This window comes from Neodiprion virginianus, chromosome 2 (assembly GCF_021901495.1).
Source record: "Neodiprion virginianus isolate iyNeoVirg1 chromosome 2, iyNeoVirg1.1, whole genome shotgun sequence".
NCBI classification, from domain to species: domain Eukaryota; kingdom Metazoa; phylum Arthropoda; class Insecta; order Hymenoptera; family Diprionidae; genus Neodiprion; species Neodiprion virginianus.
In genome coordinates, this window is record NC_060878.1 from 28,408,976 (window position 1) to 28,426,191 (window position 17,216).

General features: G+C 38.3%; 2 protein-coding genes across 4 annotated transcripts; one reads left to right on the plus strand and one right to left on the minus strand.

The window, feature by feature from the left end:
• The first annotated feature begins 33 nt into the window (after nt 1-33).
• Nucleotides 34-3,811, plus strand: LOC124298453 (zinc finger and BTB domain-containing protein 49-like). 3 transcript variants are annotated; one of them, XM_046750492.1, is made up of 5 exons: nt 34-244; nt 1,860-1,979; nt 2,077-2,226; nt 2,333-2,500; nt 2,810-3,811. In XM_046750492.1, the coding sequence occupies exons 3-5, from the start codon at nt 2,167-2,169 to the stop codon at nt 3,530-3,532; spliced, it is 951 nt and encodes a 316-aa protein (XP_046606448.1). In that variant the 5' UTR covers nt 34-244; nt 1,860-1,979; nt 2,077-2,166; the 3' UTR covers nt 3,533-3,811. The 3 variants fall into 3 exon arrangements, with proteins under 3 accessions (XP_046606448.1, XP_046606449.1, XP_046606447.1); XM_046750493.1 differs by lacking the exon at nt 34-244 and adding an exon at nt 537-553; XM_046750491.1 differs by lacking the exon at nt 34-244 and having other exon boundaries at nt 1,639-1,979.
• Nucleotides 3,633-17,205, minus strand: LOC124298456 (uncharacterized). Its single transcript, XM_046750498.1, has 17 exons — nt 17,001-17,205; nt 15,469-15,651; nt 15,325-15,383; nt 14,726-14,909; nt 14,468-14,640; nt 14,094-14,219; nt 13,037-13,979; nt 11,885-12,860; nt 10,134-11,394; nt 9,146-10,051; nt 8,712-9,056; nt 8,298-8,398; nt 7,004-8,214; nt 6,156-6,522; nt 5,916-6,026; nt 5,707-5,832; nt 3,633-5,573 (listed from the first exon to the last, which is right to left on the minus strand). The coding sequence occupies exons 2-17, from the start codon at nt 15,637-15,639 to the stop codon at nt 5,017-5,019; spliced, it is 7,617 nt and encodes a 2,538-aa protein (XP_046606454.1). The 5' UTR covers nt 15,640-15,651; nt 17,001-17,205; the 3' UTR covers nt 3,633-5,016.
• Between the last annotated feature and the right edge of the window lie 11 nt (nt 17,206-17,216).

Here is a 17,216-nt window from a genome sequence, read left to right on the forward strand (position 1 = left end):
CTTGTCAAGTTGAGTAAGGTTAGATTAGGTCAGGTGAGGCGTGATTATGTTCATTCCAAACAGCAGCAGTGACTGGGGAGAGTGTGGATGTAGGAATAACATTATATGCAGATCAGTGGAATAACCGGATGAAGCGTCTTGAATGAAGTTGGTATATCGCTGCAGCGTGGTGTAAACCTTTAATCAGAATTTTCGATCATTGCGATTTTGAATCTCGAGTTTCTGACATCCACAAGAACGACCGGTGAGTATAATACAACTACATATCGACAACAACACACATGTGTACAGCGACGCGATGTTCTTTAAAGTTACTTGTGATAATGGTGCATGCGCATCGCAACCCATAAAAAACTGGGCTTAACCGGCGATAAAGTCTTAATTTACCGACCAGTAAACTCAAATTCCTCGAATTATCGACTCGCACTTTACTTACCTTGCCTCTCGGACTATCGTATAAAGTATTAATACACTAGGATTACCTAATGCTTCAGCTTTCGTTTTTGTGGTTTGGAATTGAAACCGTCGCCTTAACGATCTGGATTTCTTTTAAGTAAGAAAAACAACTTTCAAGTGAGGTCATTTATCATTAATGTATGTTTACATACCAGTAGTATCACGCGACAGCGATTAGAAGTTAGCTTTAGCTGTTTTTGCGGTTCAGAAATCTCAATCCCTCGCCGAGGGTCGCGCACAATATTTTGCAACGGTAGTTCGGCTGAAGTTATGAAAAAATCGTGCGACAAATGTAAGTATATTTTGACGACGAGATATTGTACGAGCTGGTCTAAATAACCCGCATGGGTATTCTCCACTACTAGGGAAGTAATTGACGATTATTATAAATAATTGACTTATTCGATGCGAAAATCGGCTCATCATCAAGAAAATTATGTAACAACTTGCGTTCCTCGGGTTTGAAAGCAAATGATGAAAAAATTTTAATCAATTTCTAATATGTCATCAATATTTTGCCAACGACAGGTGGTTAGAATCCTAGAATCGAAGATCCTAGAGTCCTTAGTGAACGGAATGTGTAAAGCAGCTGCGCGTATTTTGGTTTATATTTGTAATTCGTGGTAAGGTTGATGTGATGTATAATCGATCAACTGAAATCGCTAAAGCGTTTAAGCCATCAAAATTCGCGTATTCAAATCGTCCAGTTACAATGATAGTCTTATTGAATTGTTATAAATGCAGGGATCTCGATCCAAAGTGGATTAATCATCGTCCTAAATTCTTCCAAGCATTCTCCATTGGTCAAATAGCGGTTGTCGATATCGATGAACCGATTTCATTTCAGGGCACAGTAAATAAATCCACAACGACATCATAACTGATCCTCAATAGGAATTATCACGAGGGTCGTCAAACGTTACGTTTGTTTCGCGGTGTTCGCCACAGCGATATAAAGTTTAAAAATAATTTTTCTCCGTTAAGGGCGGGAAGCTTTAGTACGTAAATTTCCTACTGTTACCGACCCAATGAATATTGGAGTCCCATTATATGTGCGTCGACAAATGTAAAAGACTTGCATGCTTCAATAGAATACTGTCTGTCTTGAGCAATCTGAATTCAAATTGACTAACTAGTTACCGACATCTATTAGAGTAGCCGGAGCACGATAGAGAACGTTGCTTTATCGACCGAATTTCGGTCGTCATCTTTGTTACCAATGTTATCGAATAACACAAGCCGGCTTACGGCTGTCACGGCGATCATTGACAATCTCTGGTGAGCAGTCAGTGGCAGTCAATGGACCTCAGTAATCGCAGTAAAAACTGTCATTTCTTATCCCAACTTCAGAAACGAGCATACGACTGCATATCAATATTAATAGCGCGATGATGTTTCATAAGGTTCCTCTAAAATTGTGTCGGTTATGTGGGAAGGAAACGCGTCAAGGTACAGATGTATTCAAAGATAAGGTTAAGGGTGCCGTCTTGATATCAATAATCAACAAGTACTTGTCGAAAGAGGTAATTACGCATATTGAAGAACAAAATGACATATCAAAGACCAGTAAAAATTGTATGAGATGCATGAAAATTCGACGTTAATCTACTTTCGTTGCAGGTGATAAATATTTTGGTGTCGGATGCATTTTCGAAATTTGTCTGCGTTGAATGTGAACAGAAGATATACGTGTTTGACGAATTCTGTTTGATGGTAGCGAACGTTCAAAAACAGCTGACAGCACCTGCTTTAGAAATTGATTTTGCAGAGGTCCTTTTTTGCCATTAATCTTTACTGTATTTAATCATGTTCATTGTCGTACAATTGCAGTTGACGCAACTTATTGTTAACAAATTAATTATTTTCATTTCTACAGGACATGCTGTGCCACTTGAAAGAAAATGATGTTTTATCTAAAGCAACCGTACCGTATAGAGAAAAGCGTAAATCTATTTGTGATATTTGCTCAAAGAGTTTCAGGTGTCAGGCACACCTTAATAGGCATAAACGTATTCACACGGGAGCTCGACCCTTCATTTGTAATGTTCGTACATCTTTGAATAAAATTTAGGGTATTTGAAAAAAACAAAAATTACCAAGGTTTGCAATAATTATGTAGTGGCAATTAATATCATTTTATTACTTGATCTGAGAATTGCAAACAATTTTGTGACAAACCAAGCATCAAACTTTCCTTTGGTAAAATAATTATCGATATCGCGATGATGCACCAAGTTTGAAGAGTTGATGTTTTTACTTTTCTTTGTAACTCACTTTTTGTGTGATTAGATCTGTTACAAATGTTTGTACATTTGCGTCAGGCATTATAACAATATTTTTTCTTCACTTTCAGATTTGCAACATGTCTTTTAATCAGCAAGAAATTTTAACAAAGCACAGAGAAACTCATGATAACAAGAAGCAGTTTCAATGTGCAAATTGTCATCAGTCCTTTCGGTACAAAGTATCGCTCCAGTCTCATCTAGTTACATTTCATACCGATACAGACTCCTCGTCATCTTCCATGTTGTGCAATAGAGGTTTCTCTGTTGTTAATACATCTTCGACATGCCTCGAATGTGGAAAAATATTTGCAACAAAGTATAAGCTTCAACGTCACTGTAGATCTCACTCGGGAGATAGACCTTATACATGTTCATATTGCAATCGGACATTTTCACAGACTGGTAATCTTAAGCAGCATCAAGTTAAGTGCCATAACAGTAATTGCATTGTATCGGAAACTTCAAATTCTCATCAGCACTTGAGCAGTGAGGGAAATTGCGAAATTTCTAATGTCCCCTTAAATAACTTTCAATCTATCTACATCACAGAGAGTGAGATCCAAAAAACCATCAATGAGACAATTAATTCTACTGATCAAGGTAGTTCATATCTCAGCAAATCCTTTGCAAGTCCCATATACATAGATGAGGAAATTGAAACGATGCTAGATCAAGATTTAGAACAGTTGGACAGTTCAAAGTATCGGTCCTCAGAACAAGAGAAAGTTTCTCTCTGTTTAAAACAGCCTGAAACTCCTGAGTTGTTGCACAGCTTGTTGTATGATGAATAGATTGGTTTCAATACGAGTTGTTATACTGTAACATTACTCTAATTTAAAATTTGCACTCAGTGTATGTGAGAGTTCAATAAGCAAATTTTTTTCAGATCGACATGAAATAATTTTATTTCCATGATTACATGCTTTTGATCTCACTGCTGTAATTATATTACAAGTTGTTGATACGCAAGAGAATGATGCTACATCTTAATGTTATGACTAAAATAAAACGAAAATCAACCGACCAGGAAATCACTTGATGTTTCAGTGCACATCTTAGTTTCGTTTCTATAAAGAAAAATCTATAAACAATTGATATAACAAACATGTAATATTTAATAATATATGGAAATACATTCAAGAGTTGACCGTATTCTTTGCATATTTATTTTTATTTTACTTTTCGTGCTGCAGGCGGGGAGGCGCTTGTTATTAATAAATTTTTATTTTTAAGTAAGTCAACATTGATATCAACTTAACAGTAATTCCGTGCATATTTCAATTTGCAATTAACACGAAGTCTTAATCAGAGATTTTTATTTGGTATGAGAAGAAAGCACAAAAACGAAAACAAATCAATGAATGGCACGTTCTACCTTAACTTCCTTTATATCTCGCGAGATCATTATTACCGTGATCGTGATCGTCATTGAAACAATTCAATTTTAAAATCACAAAAAAAGTGCAGTGACCTTGCACAAACATTCCATCATTTTGGTTCTATCACATTTGTTTGCATGTATTTATGTACGTATGTATAATTGTATTAAGTAAGTATAAGCTGTTTGTTTTTCCTTCAAAACGTTCAAGAGACTAAAATATAATACTCAGATCATAATAAAAATAATTCAGCCTGGTATTAAAAATATGGTGATAATTGGTTTACGTTCTGTTTAGTTGCTTTGTTTTAAATAATACAATTAGGAAATCTTACAAACTATGCACATATCCTATATATATATATATAATATATATACACACGCACCTATATATATATATACATGTATATATATCTGCATATATGTGTATATATATATACATATATATATACGTGTGTATATATATGTATATATATTAAATAAACGCGTATTAGACTAATATATGTTTTTTTACAATTGCTTATCAGAGCATATAAACAATATTTTTAGAGAGTGAAACCTAAGGCACAGCCCTCCATGTTTGAATCGTGCAGAATCTAGGATTGCGTTGCGATGCATTGATGACTTAGGGCTGAATTTATTAATCAATTGATTGTAATAAAAATATGAAAATTTCAAACAACTTATTGACAAGTCTCAAGCCTTAAAATCCTACAGAGCAGAGAAATAGTTACTGAACAGTTATGCAGATAATGAAATTACTTTTTGTTTGTATATTATATGTATATATATTTAGGTATATATTTCATTTTCGATTGATTGTTCAAAACTTGATTACTTCGATAGCTATCATCATATTTTTTGGCTTATCTTAAATCTCATTAATATCAATGATGATCAATGTAAAATATTTAGCTGTCCAGTGTTAGTAGCATAGACCATTCCTTGCCCGGGTTCTGGTGCCCATCTTATACAATTCAAGCTCATATAGCCCGTTGTTTCTCTATTGCTACGCGTCAACTCTCTTAGGAGCACCATGCTTTTTCTGTTATCTTTAATATCTGGATCGGCTCTTAGACGTTCCTCTCTCCAAACTGGATCATTTTGCACAACATCTTCAGAGCTGTTCTGTCTCAAGATACTCAAATAGTTGTTTATACTGTCTATCATTCCACCTGGACGTCGGTAGGCATCAATTGGTATGTAGTGATTGGCATAGTATCCTCTGTCCGAATTCCCGGACGAATCTTTCGGGTCATTGTCCGGTTCTTTATCGACTAGCTTGAATATTAGAGCCATTGGTAGAGGACGAGCAGGTGCTAAAATACGTCGAGATGCTAAACCTACGAGCAAGTGCTGTCGAGTTGGCGAAATTGAGACAGATACTGCCGTTTGCTCAATTTTCGTTGTATAAATTCTCTCTCCTAACGTTTCCCATTGAAGACTATACACGCCTGAAATATCATGAGATGTGTCAGAATAGTTTGAAAAATTGATTTTTAAATTTATGTAATTTTCAAAACTTGTAAGGTACAGCAGTTAAGAAGTAAATTATCCTAGATAAAGTAACATTTGTAGACGTATTACCTAGCATTGTTGTCACACTGAGACGACCTGATGGCAGCAGAGTGGCAAGTAATTTTCCATCAGAAGATATATCGACGCTGGCATCATTATGAATCTTACATTCTTTAACAACTACATTTTTGTTAGCTGTGAATTTCGAATATTGATTAATAAAATAGTAAGCAAAGAGAGAATCTTGTATTATTTTACAGTAAGATTTTGTTACTTACGATCTGTAATATCAGGAATATCACCATCAGAAAAATCCCAAGCTTGTACACGGTGGCTTTGCACTTCTAAACCATTAAATGTTGCCATAAATGGGCTGACTGGTATATGATCTGGTAAAACATATATATTTTTAATTACTTATAACAGATACACTACATGAGATTGTCGAGCAACTCAAATTACTTTCTATCTCTATATTTTCACGTATATTTTCATATTTCATCTTTCAGTAAACTTACCCCTTAAATCTAAATCATCGCTATCGTCGTTTACTGGGTCTGGTCCAGTCCCCCCGTTTCCTCCACTTCCACCTCCGCCACCACCTCGTCCGCCTCCTCCTCGTCCACTGTCAGCACCTACACCACTTCCTCTCCCAGGTCCTCTTGGTCCCCCTGGTCCCCCAGGTCTTCCTGGTCCTGGTCCTGGTCCTGGTCCGGGTCCTCCGCCTCCTCCACCACCAATTCCACCTCCATTACTTCCTCCTCCCCCACTCCCACCCCCGCCACCTCCTCCACCACCACCGCTAGATGGATAACCGTATGGTACTCGGGGATGCAAGAAACGAGATCCTCTCCAAGTTGCTTGTGCTATGAACCACCGTCGAAACTGTGAGAATAAAATCCATGTTAAATCTCTGCAACACCCTGATCTATAGCTTAGATTCCAAATGTGAATATAAATAGAACACTGAATTCCACGATGAAACATTTGAACATATTCATTCGGGAGTGAAATAATCTCAAAAGGAATAATAAAGAAACTGGGAAAAAACTTGGAACACGTGCAAAAATCTATCAAACGCATACCTACATGATTTCTGTCTTGCCGAAGGTTTCTCTGAAAATTATTTTGTTGCCAGAAAGTTATGATATATTATTACTATTATTACATACCAATGTGGCAAAAGGTGACTTGAAACTCAAGGCAAATAATATATAAGCATTATCTTTGTAGAAGAAACAAATTATAAATCACTCATTATTAAATCTCAAGGTCAATACACTACGTGCAAATGATGATTTGCACAAATTTTTTCAGGCAATAGCTTGACAATAAACTTTATGGTTTCGTGGGAACGATGTTTTACCTGATTCCTACTATTTCCTGGTTGGGATGAGCTAGGACCTGGTTGATCGTTGAAGTCGTTTGGATGGCTGGTACTTCCTCTTTCCCTGCTATTCAAGTAGCTGTTTATTAAATACGGTGGAGGAGTGTGCGGAGGAGTAGGTGGTGTGTTTTGTCTAATGGAACGACTGTAATGCGCTGCAGAAAAATCGTTGATTGGAACGTTGTTCACTTGAACAACAGGAACGTTGAACTCTTGTCTGCTGACTCCTCTATCTCTATTGTGACCAGAACTTCCGAAATTACCGTCATTGGGTTCAGATACAAGACGCTCCCGCCGAAGTGGCGAATTCCTGGTAGGTCCTTGCCGTGGAGACGATGCGGCCCCTCGTATACTTGGATGAGACATTAGAGATCTTCCAAGATTAAGCAGACTCATCGTACGCCTACTACAACGATATAAAAGTGGTCTCCTACTGCTTCGCTCAGAATCTCTAACCCGTTCCAACCTATCTGTTATATTTTGGTTTGTTCTTGGATTTTGCACAGGTTCCTGCTCATCGTTATTATTGTTACTAGAATTGTTGTTGTTACTCTGTTGAGAAGGTTCAACTGGAGCTGTTCCGTGCAAACGTTGATCATTATTATCACCATCATCGATTGTGCCACTATGAATTCTTTCTACTATACTCTGCACTTCAGCAGATAAAGCATTCTCAGCTGATATGTTACTTGCGTTATTATTCGTACCTGCTTGGCTTCTAGAGTTGCTCCTCTGATTATCGCTTACATCGTTGGAGGTGGTCGACGTGCTTTGACTATTGTTTTGATTTTGGGATTCCTCTGCATTATCGCTGCGTGACGAAATCGCATCTCTAAGAGATATATTAAATAATCTTTTGAATCCTTCTGCCATGTTGTGATAATTTCGATTTGTATAACTTGAAAGAATATCATCTGTATAATCTTGCAGAAAGCTCAAAGTTCGACGCCTTTCTGTTGTGGTTCCACTAGTACTGGCCCTAGGAGTACTCTCTCGATTATTCTCCGTGTGAAGACTGTTATCTGCGCTGTTGTTTATTCTGGGCTCACCAGTTCTATTTTGATTTGGAGCTGACAAATCAGAGCTAAATGGGCCGTATTGACTTGACTCGAGTTCGCGCCTTGTTGAAACCAATTGTACTAACAGAAGATCGGTTAATTCCAATGCCAAATGTAGTAGTACATACATTTCTGCAAAAAAGTATTTATGATTGGAAGTATAAATAAATAGGTCGATTCGATAATATGAAAGTATTACAGTGCAATTTACTCACTATAAATTTGCTCACAAAGTACATTGCTGTGCGATCCGTTCCATGAACGATTTTCTTCAAAAAATTGCGTTAGACTTTCGACCATCAAGCTAAGTACTTGTCTGAAAATACGAACACTTTTGTTAGGGTGAGTATGAAAAAATTTTACCCAAATTTATTGTATTATATCAGAAGTTTGTGAAATAGTAAAATACAATCGAACCCCGTTTATTTAAAATCTCACATGCATCATGTTGTCGTGTTTCATACACACAAATATTCTTGCACCTAGTGTAGACAATTACTATTTACAAGGATTACTTTGTATAAATATGTAAGTCCTTTAATTTTTGTCTATGGGCAAAGTAGCTCATTCATAATTATTTTATGTAAGTGTGGTTCGATTGTATTGACTTTCTTACACATGAACATTACCTGGCACGAAGTCTAGTAATTTCTCGGATTTGTTCCATTTCTTGATTGCCGTTATTGTTATCTCTAACATTTTCTGGCTGGCTATCGCTATCCGAGCCTCTGTTGAGAGCGTTACTATTTCTGGCTAAAGCACGCTGTTGTTGAACAAGAGATTCCAATCTGACGATCATTGCTTGCAAGGATTCGGTTGTTGTTTGTTCTCTATTTCTATGTATAGAACGGAAGCATCTTCTTATGCGTCTTAGGTGAATACGTTCTTCACGACGGGAAAAACTATTCGGAATATGAGGTCTGGACTCATTTCTCTTTATGCCTTGCAGCCCCAAACTTAACATCCTTGGCCTTCTGAAAAATACGTAAGAACAAAACTTTAATTCAACACAATACACAGATTGTGATTATAAGCTTCAATACTTTAAAAAACGTATGCAAACCTCAAATACATTCTACGTCCACATCTCCAAACTCTTTCGTAAGTGAATTGCCTACCAGAAGGATTCGAGCTGCTTGGTGAGAACTCGGGCGACGTTCCTGAATTAGAAGTTGCAGACTGGCTTGAAGTGCTTGGCACTGCTGTGTTACTATTAGCATAGACAAGGTTGGATATACTTGGCAAAGGGGCAGTAGAATCGATGATGTTAGATGCACTGGGTTGGTGTGACGAAGACGTGACGGCTGAAAATGGTGGCAAGTTTAAACTGCTTGCGATGTTCGAAACAAGACTTGAGATGCTGGGAAGTTGAGTGGAGCCACTTTGTGTAGCTAAATTGGAATATGTATGATCATTGGCAGCGTTTGTCGCATTCGAAGACTGTGAGTCAAGGTTTAAAGACTCATTCGCAGACTGAGCGTTTTGGGAATACAGGTATCCGAATATGTCTGAGAAGCTTTGAGGATGTAGGTTCAAAAGTCTCAATTCTGATTCGCTTGGCAATAAGTTGGACAAGTTAATTCGCGTTGCCTCACTGTCATCTGATTTTTCATCTTTCATGGTAGATGTTGATAAGTTCGATACCCCTCTTGATGTTGATGGTTGACTTTGGTCTACCGTTGTACTCGCTGCATCTTTGTCAGTCTCACTTTTCTCTCTCTTGTAATTTTCAAGGATTGCTTTCTTGAAATTCTTCGCTGTTTCACTCTGCGAATCACTAGTGGATGCTGCAGGATTTTGTGTTGATGTTGACGGAGTAGCTGATCTACTTCCGCTGGTACTTGGCTGTGATTGGTCATCACTATTTTGCATAGCTACTCTGACTGTGACATGAAGTGAATATATTTTTCGCTGCAGATCTTCCCACATCCTGCGCACCTGTTGAAGCTGAACAATTTCCAATCTTGCTCTGAAATTGGACAGTAATTCTGTTAATGTTCTTAAACTACATAAGATTCGTATCATTCCCAAAACTTAAATCAATTAATTACCTGCACAGTCGTTGCATGTTATCTATATGCCGGCTTAGTAATTGTATTCCTTGACGAACACCGAGAACATCAGTTTGCCCCGGACTTTGTCTGCGAGGACAAACTCTCCAGCCTCTCCAACCCTCTTCTTCTCTACTACCATCTACAGCCCTGTCATCAGCATTGGTTGAATTCCTGGCACTGGAAGCTAAGCGCCGGTTGTAAAAAGCACGTTCCAAATCAAGCCTTCTTTGCAACTTAGAGACTGCCGACTCTTGTTCAGTTGGATTTGCAATGTTTGCCCTCAATTCTTCTAGTGGAATATCATTGTCTGCAGATGAAACTTCAATTGTACATTCTGGTACCTCTATAGGTAAGTGTATTGCTTGTTCCTCCAACACTTGAGAATCTTGATTTGTTTGCTGACTCGCTTCGGCCACCCCGCTTTGGTTCATCTCTAATCTTCTCGTAAGGTTTTCTCGCAGACTCCGAAAGGGGAACAACGGTGGCTGCTCGTAGCGGGTTGAGTTTATTGAAACCGGCGAGAGTTGGTCTCTACTATTCCTAACGCTCCGAGTTCCACTTTCTTCTGAGGAAGGAAAATCATTCATTCTGTGCTCTAAATTTTCACTCAATGTCCTCATCCTCGTGCCGGGTGTCAGAGGAAGTTCATTTGCGGAAGTGGATGGTCTGTTTGGATCTAACAAATAATCGGTTTCTGAACCACGCTCTAAGTTTATCCACCGGCTGGTCCATCGCCTTGTATTTGCATTAGAATTAGTATTTGTATTTGTATTTGAGTTCTCAGCTGGTTCATCATGGTTTGAATCAGAGTTGCTATTTTCTTCAAGAAGCCAATAACCGTTTTCTGATTGTTCACGCACATTATCGTCAGGTAAACTTTCCTCCAGTGGATTTCTTTCGATCTCTGGCTGATCAGTGTTTAAATTTCTTTGGAAAGAGTCTAATACTCTGAGTAGGTCTTGTGAAATCTCTTGGGTGCTTCTTATTATTCTCATGTTGTTTCTCATGTTGTTGATATTGGACTCATTCAACTCATTTATTGAATCATTGGACTGTTCATTTCTATTCGTATCAACTGCTTGTCCGCTTCGATTCACGGATGTTTGATCTGGACCACTCGGATTTGAGCTGCGCTGATCTTGAGTCAAGACCCTAGGTATGCTAGGTTGGAAAGCAGATCGTGATGAAACAGTGAAGTTTGAAGTAGCTGGCGAACTTGTCGCCGAATGTGCCTCATCGCTTGATTGAGAACTATCTCCTATGGTATCAGAAAAAATGAATTACGAAAATGAATTTGTCAACTTCAAACTTCAATTTGTTCAGTTAAGAATAATACAATTTTCTGTTATAAGATGCATGATAAGGGTTTGGAACATTGTTCAGAGACCTACTCATAGAACTCCTATGGTATTTAGTTTTGATAACAGTATCTACTTTTTGATGCTGAAAATAAATTTTCTCTACATGAAAGGAGCCACCGAAGCTTCATTACTTTGTACTTACAGTGAGATCATTCTTTATAAACTCTATTTTTAATTTTCTGTCAGATAAGACTATATTTCTAATAAAATAATTCTCTTATTTCTGATCCTCAAAATATAAGTGGCCTGCTATTAAAAATTGAATTTCGCATGAATATCTGCAATCTATTGAACGCTCTTTCAAACACTATTCCAACTACGTGTATTTCACTCCAAACGAAGTTGAAAAATATTGCACAATGTCACCCACATCAATCTTCGACTCACCATGTATCTCCATCCACGTACGAGTGTTCGTATTATACTGAGGATACCAGAGGTAACGTCCTTCACGACGTCGGCGCAGTCGGGGTGGTTCCCCGTCAGTTCCCGTAGCACTAGTACCCAGTCTTCGTCTATTGGGTCGCACAGGTCCTCGAACTGTACTGGTTTCTGCAGTTAAATTCTGTCTGTCCAAAGTTTCCTGAGGTGGATTATTGTCTATCCCAGCCTGAGTCCCTTCTGAAGTGCTTCTCATATCAAAAACTGGGATGGAACTTGGAGCTAAATAGCTGCTGGTTTCAGGCAATAAGTCAGATGAAAATATTTCGCTATCCTGTTGGCCCCCGGACGATGAACCTTCGATAGTAGGGAGCAAATCTCTGTTGTATGGCCGAGCGTTATGCCTATGAGCAAATAATTCTGCCTCATTCAATGTTATTTCACTGGGATTAGAAACGATATTACGATTTCTTTGGTGTTGTCTGTACATCGGAAATTCATCCCTTAGGCGTTCAATCCTGGAACTAGTGTTGGTAAATTGGACCTCCATATAATTAAGAGCTTCTATTTCAATATTTAAAACATTCCTCAATCTCTGAAGTATAGGATTTCGATTATTCGAATTTGCAAAAAGCTTTGCTGCATGTGCCTGAAGTCTTTCTCGCAGCTGCTGAAGTCTCGCTAGACAGGAGTTATTATTTTCAGCTGTAGCATTTAATCCCGCTCTCAAATTTTGAAGGGATTGTTGTATGCTTGTCTCTTCTGTTCTTTCTTGCTCCCAACGTTCCATAAGTAGACGTCTGTACCTCTGGAGTCTCTCCAGGCTGCTGTTGTTGGCTTGAGCGCTATTATTTAATTCATTTCTCAATCTTCGTATAGATGTTTCTGTGGCTGGCTCGCTTCTATCAGATTCTTGCATCCCCTCCGATGAACGACCCCTCGATGTTTCTGGCATATCCATCGGATCTGTGCCACGATCGATCTGAAATAATGCCAACTATCATTCGTCAATGTTTGCTATTATATCCTATATATTATGTATATTCATTTTTCCAGCAGAATTCCATCGAATCAAGTTTCACTACTACAGCATGAGAAAAAATTAATCTCAATTACAGTAATTTGAAACTCAGCGAAATTGAATGAAAATAAACATACCGTGTCACGATTTCTAGAGATATCGAGGTACCTTCGGGCAAGAGTTTCATACTGATCAACGATATTCTTGTAGCATAAATTTATTCGTCGTTCTGTATCTTGGGTATTCACACGTTCAAGTCTTTCATTGATTTCTTCCCACAGATTGTCTATGCGTTGGTCCAAGCTTTCGGATCTACGAATTAAATTGTTGTGACGCTGTTCTACGCTTGCTAAATTTGGGTAGGTATTTCCGCGTGTCAAAGTAAACGTCAACTCCTCATCATTGCTATTTTCGCTTGATCTTTCACCAGCTTGTTGGTTACTCCCGGCAGTCCTGTCTGTATTCCCCAATAGAACATTCATAGCATTTCGTCTGGAATCGGAATCGAAATTTAGATAATTATTTCTTCGAACTTCAATTGTGACATTTCCTAGTTGTGGCGGTGGTGACTGGCGTCCACGTGGCTGCGATGGACCAGCACCACCGTCATCAGGCGGACTACTGGGTTGTGAAGAGGCGAGCCTCTCGCAAACTGTGTGAAGAAAGTATTGGCTGCGTAGTAAAATAATTGCTTCATCTGTAAGATTTCTACGCAAACGAAAATCTCGTTCTTCATCACTTAGGCGTAATCTATGAATTTGTTCATCACCAAAGCGATGCCTGTCAGCTTCTAGCTCTCTTCGCATTCTTACGTACTCGTCAAAGTATCGATAACTGTTTCTGGTTGGTGTTGCGGTGTTGGTGGTGGTGTTATTATTGCTGCTGCTGCTACTGCTACTTCTATTTGTATCTGGATTTTCCTCAGGTACAGCATTCCTACGATATTGCATCCTGAAGTCATTATTTCGAGAATTACGATCTCCAATATTATCCCTCCATCTTCCACCATAAAACACTCCTTGATTCCATAAATGATAGGGTGGCGAACCATCCATATTTTGAGATCTCTCTCTCGATGGCCTAAAATCAAATAGAAAAGTTATTAGAAATCACTTTCAGCTACCTTTGATCGTTTAGTATCAACAGTTGCTTATCTTTATTGATCTATGTAATGATGCAAAGCTTCTTGCATACCTTAGAAGATTGGATCTCGAGTGCTGTACATTGTCTGCTGGGGAACGATCCCACTGTGACTGTAATTGAGGATCATTTGCGATACCAGTAATCAATTTTCTCCCCAAATTATCAAAGGCGACGTACCTGAAATGCGATGTTGATCACTGTTACTATTGTTGGTTCATTCAACATTCTAAAAACCCTTCAAAACGTTCACTGTTACAGACTCTTTCATTTAATATGGAAGTTTTCAAGGGCAACAACAATCATTTTATCCAGCGTAAATATAAAAAATAAAATGATTATCAGGGAAATAAAAATCATATCTCGAATTGGACTTGCGTGAACACAAAACTGGAATAGTAGAAACACTGATAGAAGAGCGATCTTACCTAACTTTCTCTTTGTAATTCCTCGTTGTAGCTACAGCGAAGGGTTCCGATTGACTCCAATCCCAGAAATGGACTTCATTGTAAGTTGCTATAACAAGTAATCTTTCCGATGGATGAAAAGCGAGTGACGCGATAACAGTTTCACTGTCAGCATTCCATACTTCGCTACCTCCCTGATTAGCAAATGTAGAATAAAAATTATGTTTAAAAATTCAGGACCAAGTTAGGTAGCTCAAAAGTTGCAAATTAAATACTTACACTGAGGTCCCAGACACGAACTTGGCCACCCAGACAGCCAGACGCTAGAATCTCATTCGAAGAAGGATGAAAAGCAATGCACCATGGTGTACGAGGATGACCAGCTAACGTTCGAATATTTTTTCCTGAAGTTAGATCCGTTATGTAAACGTTGTGATTTCCATGTGTAGACGCAACTTTAGAGCTGAGAAAGGTTTAAAAATTATATTTCCATGAGTGAGATGATTCTAACAGAAAAACTTCCCTGGTTTCCATGCCTATTTGAATTTCAAGAGACTGAATTTTATGGACAGATTTAGATCGAGCCCAAGATGCTACGTCCCATTAATTTTACGTTTTTTCCTCAGATTATATAGAGCTTCAATTAATAATAAACTAGACCGACCTCGAGAATCGTAGTTCAAGGAAATTGCCAAGTTAGACGTAGATTTTTCCAAACATTTATAACTCGTTATCCATTGCTCAAGAGCGGCGATTACAAACGTTGTTGCAATAGAAATAAGTCCAGTGAAAAAAGTAATTATAAAATCATTAGGAAAGACTTATTCTATCCAAGGATTCGATTGTTGCTAATTGTCTGATAAAATGAGGCTACTTACCCGTCAGGACTAAAGACCATTAGAAATGTGGCTCTTGGTACACCAGGAACATCACATTTCTATAAGAGAAAGAAGCGGAATATAAAGTATGATTTGAATAGAAAAATAAATAAAATAAAACATGGAGAAAGAAAAATTATGTACCAGCTCTTTGTGATCTTTAAGTACGAGGTTGGTTTCTGCGTTAGGTTCCAATTCTCGTGTACTTGTCTTGTGAGTTGTGCGAAGGCCAAACTCTCGCAGCATAAGATTTCTGAGTACATTTTGGGATTGGCTGCAATGAACCAGGTCAGGTTTCTTCTTGATCTTGCCCATTTATCTGATTCTCTGTTGGACAAAAAACAAGCTCTTCGTCACTGCTATTACGATTTATTTTTTGTATTTATTAACAGGCATATTAATGTTTCAAAGAGATTCATCATTAGATTTCAGTCAAATAATAATAATTAATGCTTTTCAGTGTGGACATAAAATAGTAATAATGAACAGTGAGTGTATGCACGTATGCGGATGTGCTTCGACTGATTCATGAGATGGCGTTCGCATGATTGTGATACCGCTCATAGCCCACGAGTATCAATGAATGAACAAAATGAACCAAAAAATTTCAATTCGAATTCAAAGTTTTTACGCATACGAACGCAAATATAAATACATACAAAAGCTTTGATGCCTGGAAGGGAAGTACTTGGTGTCGAGGAGGGAATAAATATGAAAAATCAGAGATACCACTTTGTTAACAAATTGAAGTGGTGTTCGGACTATGAGGTACCCTGCATTTAGGGGATGTTTTCTTATTACACTGCATGAAAGTAAAAGGGGGAAGAAACCGAAGATTATTGACGAAAATAAAGGCCGTTCAATCTAGCTCTAGAATTCCAGAATACAATGTTATTGTATTTTTAACGGATCGATGAACGAAGACGGCAACAAATAATCGAATTGTCGTAGGTCACATAGCCAGTTGGGATTGTATAAGATCTGGTTGCGTAAAACGTGAATTACATACCTAAATTTCGATTTATATTTTATTAGCACGGTCGCTGCTGTCGTGGGAGGGATGAAAAGGTCGAGAAATGGGATTTTAGCACGAGACAATTCGTAAATTATACCCCAGCGTAATTCCACGCACATCTTTTTTTTCTTCTGGTTTCCCGATTCGATTCACATTGCCGAAATTTGTTTGATTTATTTATTATTTTTAGATAATTTTCTCAGCTATTGCGTGCACCGTTCTACGACTGATTTAACGTTTTGCGGTGAGGCGCGGCGGGGTAAGTGGGGGAAAGTGATAAAAGACATTCGGACATTCGTCCGTCGATAGTGAACGTATAACACGTAAATTTGACACCGCGGCTACTACATACATATACGTCGTGTCGGTTGTATCGTACGAGGTTTGTCATCCAAATCATTTAATCCAACGGACAGACCGTTAATGTAGAAGGTTTGGCCGAGATGGACGAATGATCTGCTGCGACGTCCCTTATTTTTATTATTACCTACGTGCGTTGTGAAATTGGCAGCAGAGAGACGGGCGAGACGTCGCGGAGCGTTATAGACTTATAAAGATAAATAATACGTTTGGATTTGCGAGATATTATGTGCCCGGCGGAATATCGGGAAACGGGAAGGAGAGAAGAACCGCTTCTGATCGATCTATAGCTACTCTTTACCTGCTTCTTTGGGTCAAGGTGAATTCGTTCCACGGTTTTAAACAGCCAGTTATATTTCATTACAATTAAGTTTAGTCCGAGTTAACGCATCGTATTAGCAACCATTCGGCAAACTTTCTGCTCTCGGCTCGGCTGCCCCTGTGTTGCGTGTTCCTTGCTGTGTGTCGTGCTCTTGACTCGTACGTTTCCTCGCGTACGATATCCACGTTTGGGCTT

What these genes read in the sequence shown, in the direction of transcription:
- LOC124298453 (XM_046750491.1), top strand. Translation starts at nt 1,845, where the DNA reads ATGATGTTTCATAAGGTTCCTCTAAAATTGTGTCGGTTATGTGGGAAG. An exon ending in ACAAGTACTTGTCGAAAGAG is followed by an intron (nt 1,980 to 2,076) that starts GTAATTACGCAT and finishes CTTTCGTTGCAG; the next exon opens with GTGATAAATATTTTGGTGTC. An exon ending in CTCGACCCTTCATTTGTAAT is followed by an intron (nt 2,501 to 2,809) that starts GTTCGTACATCT and finishes CTTCACTTTCAG; the next exon opens with ATTTGCAACATGTCTTTTAA.
- LOC124298456 (XM_046750498.1), bottom strand. Translation starts at nt 15,639, where the DNA reads ATGGGCAAGATCAAGAAGAAACCTGACCTGGTTCATTGCAGCCAATCC. An exon ending in GGACGTAGAATGTATTTGAG is followed by an intron (nt 9,057 to 9,145) that starts GTTTGCATACGT and finishes CGTATTTTTCAG; the next exon opens with AAGGCCAAGGATGTTAAGTT. An exon ending in CAGGAAATAGTAGGAATCAG is followed by an intron (nt 6,523 to 7,003) that starts GTAAAACATCGT and finishes TTATTCTCACAG; the next exon opens with TTTCGACGGTGGTTCATAGC.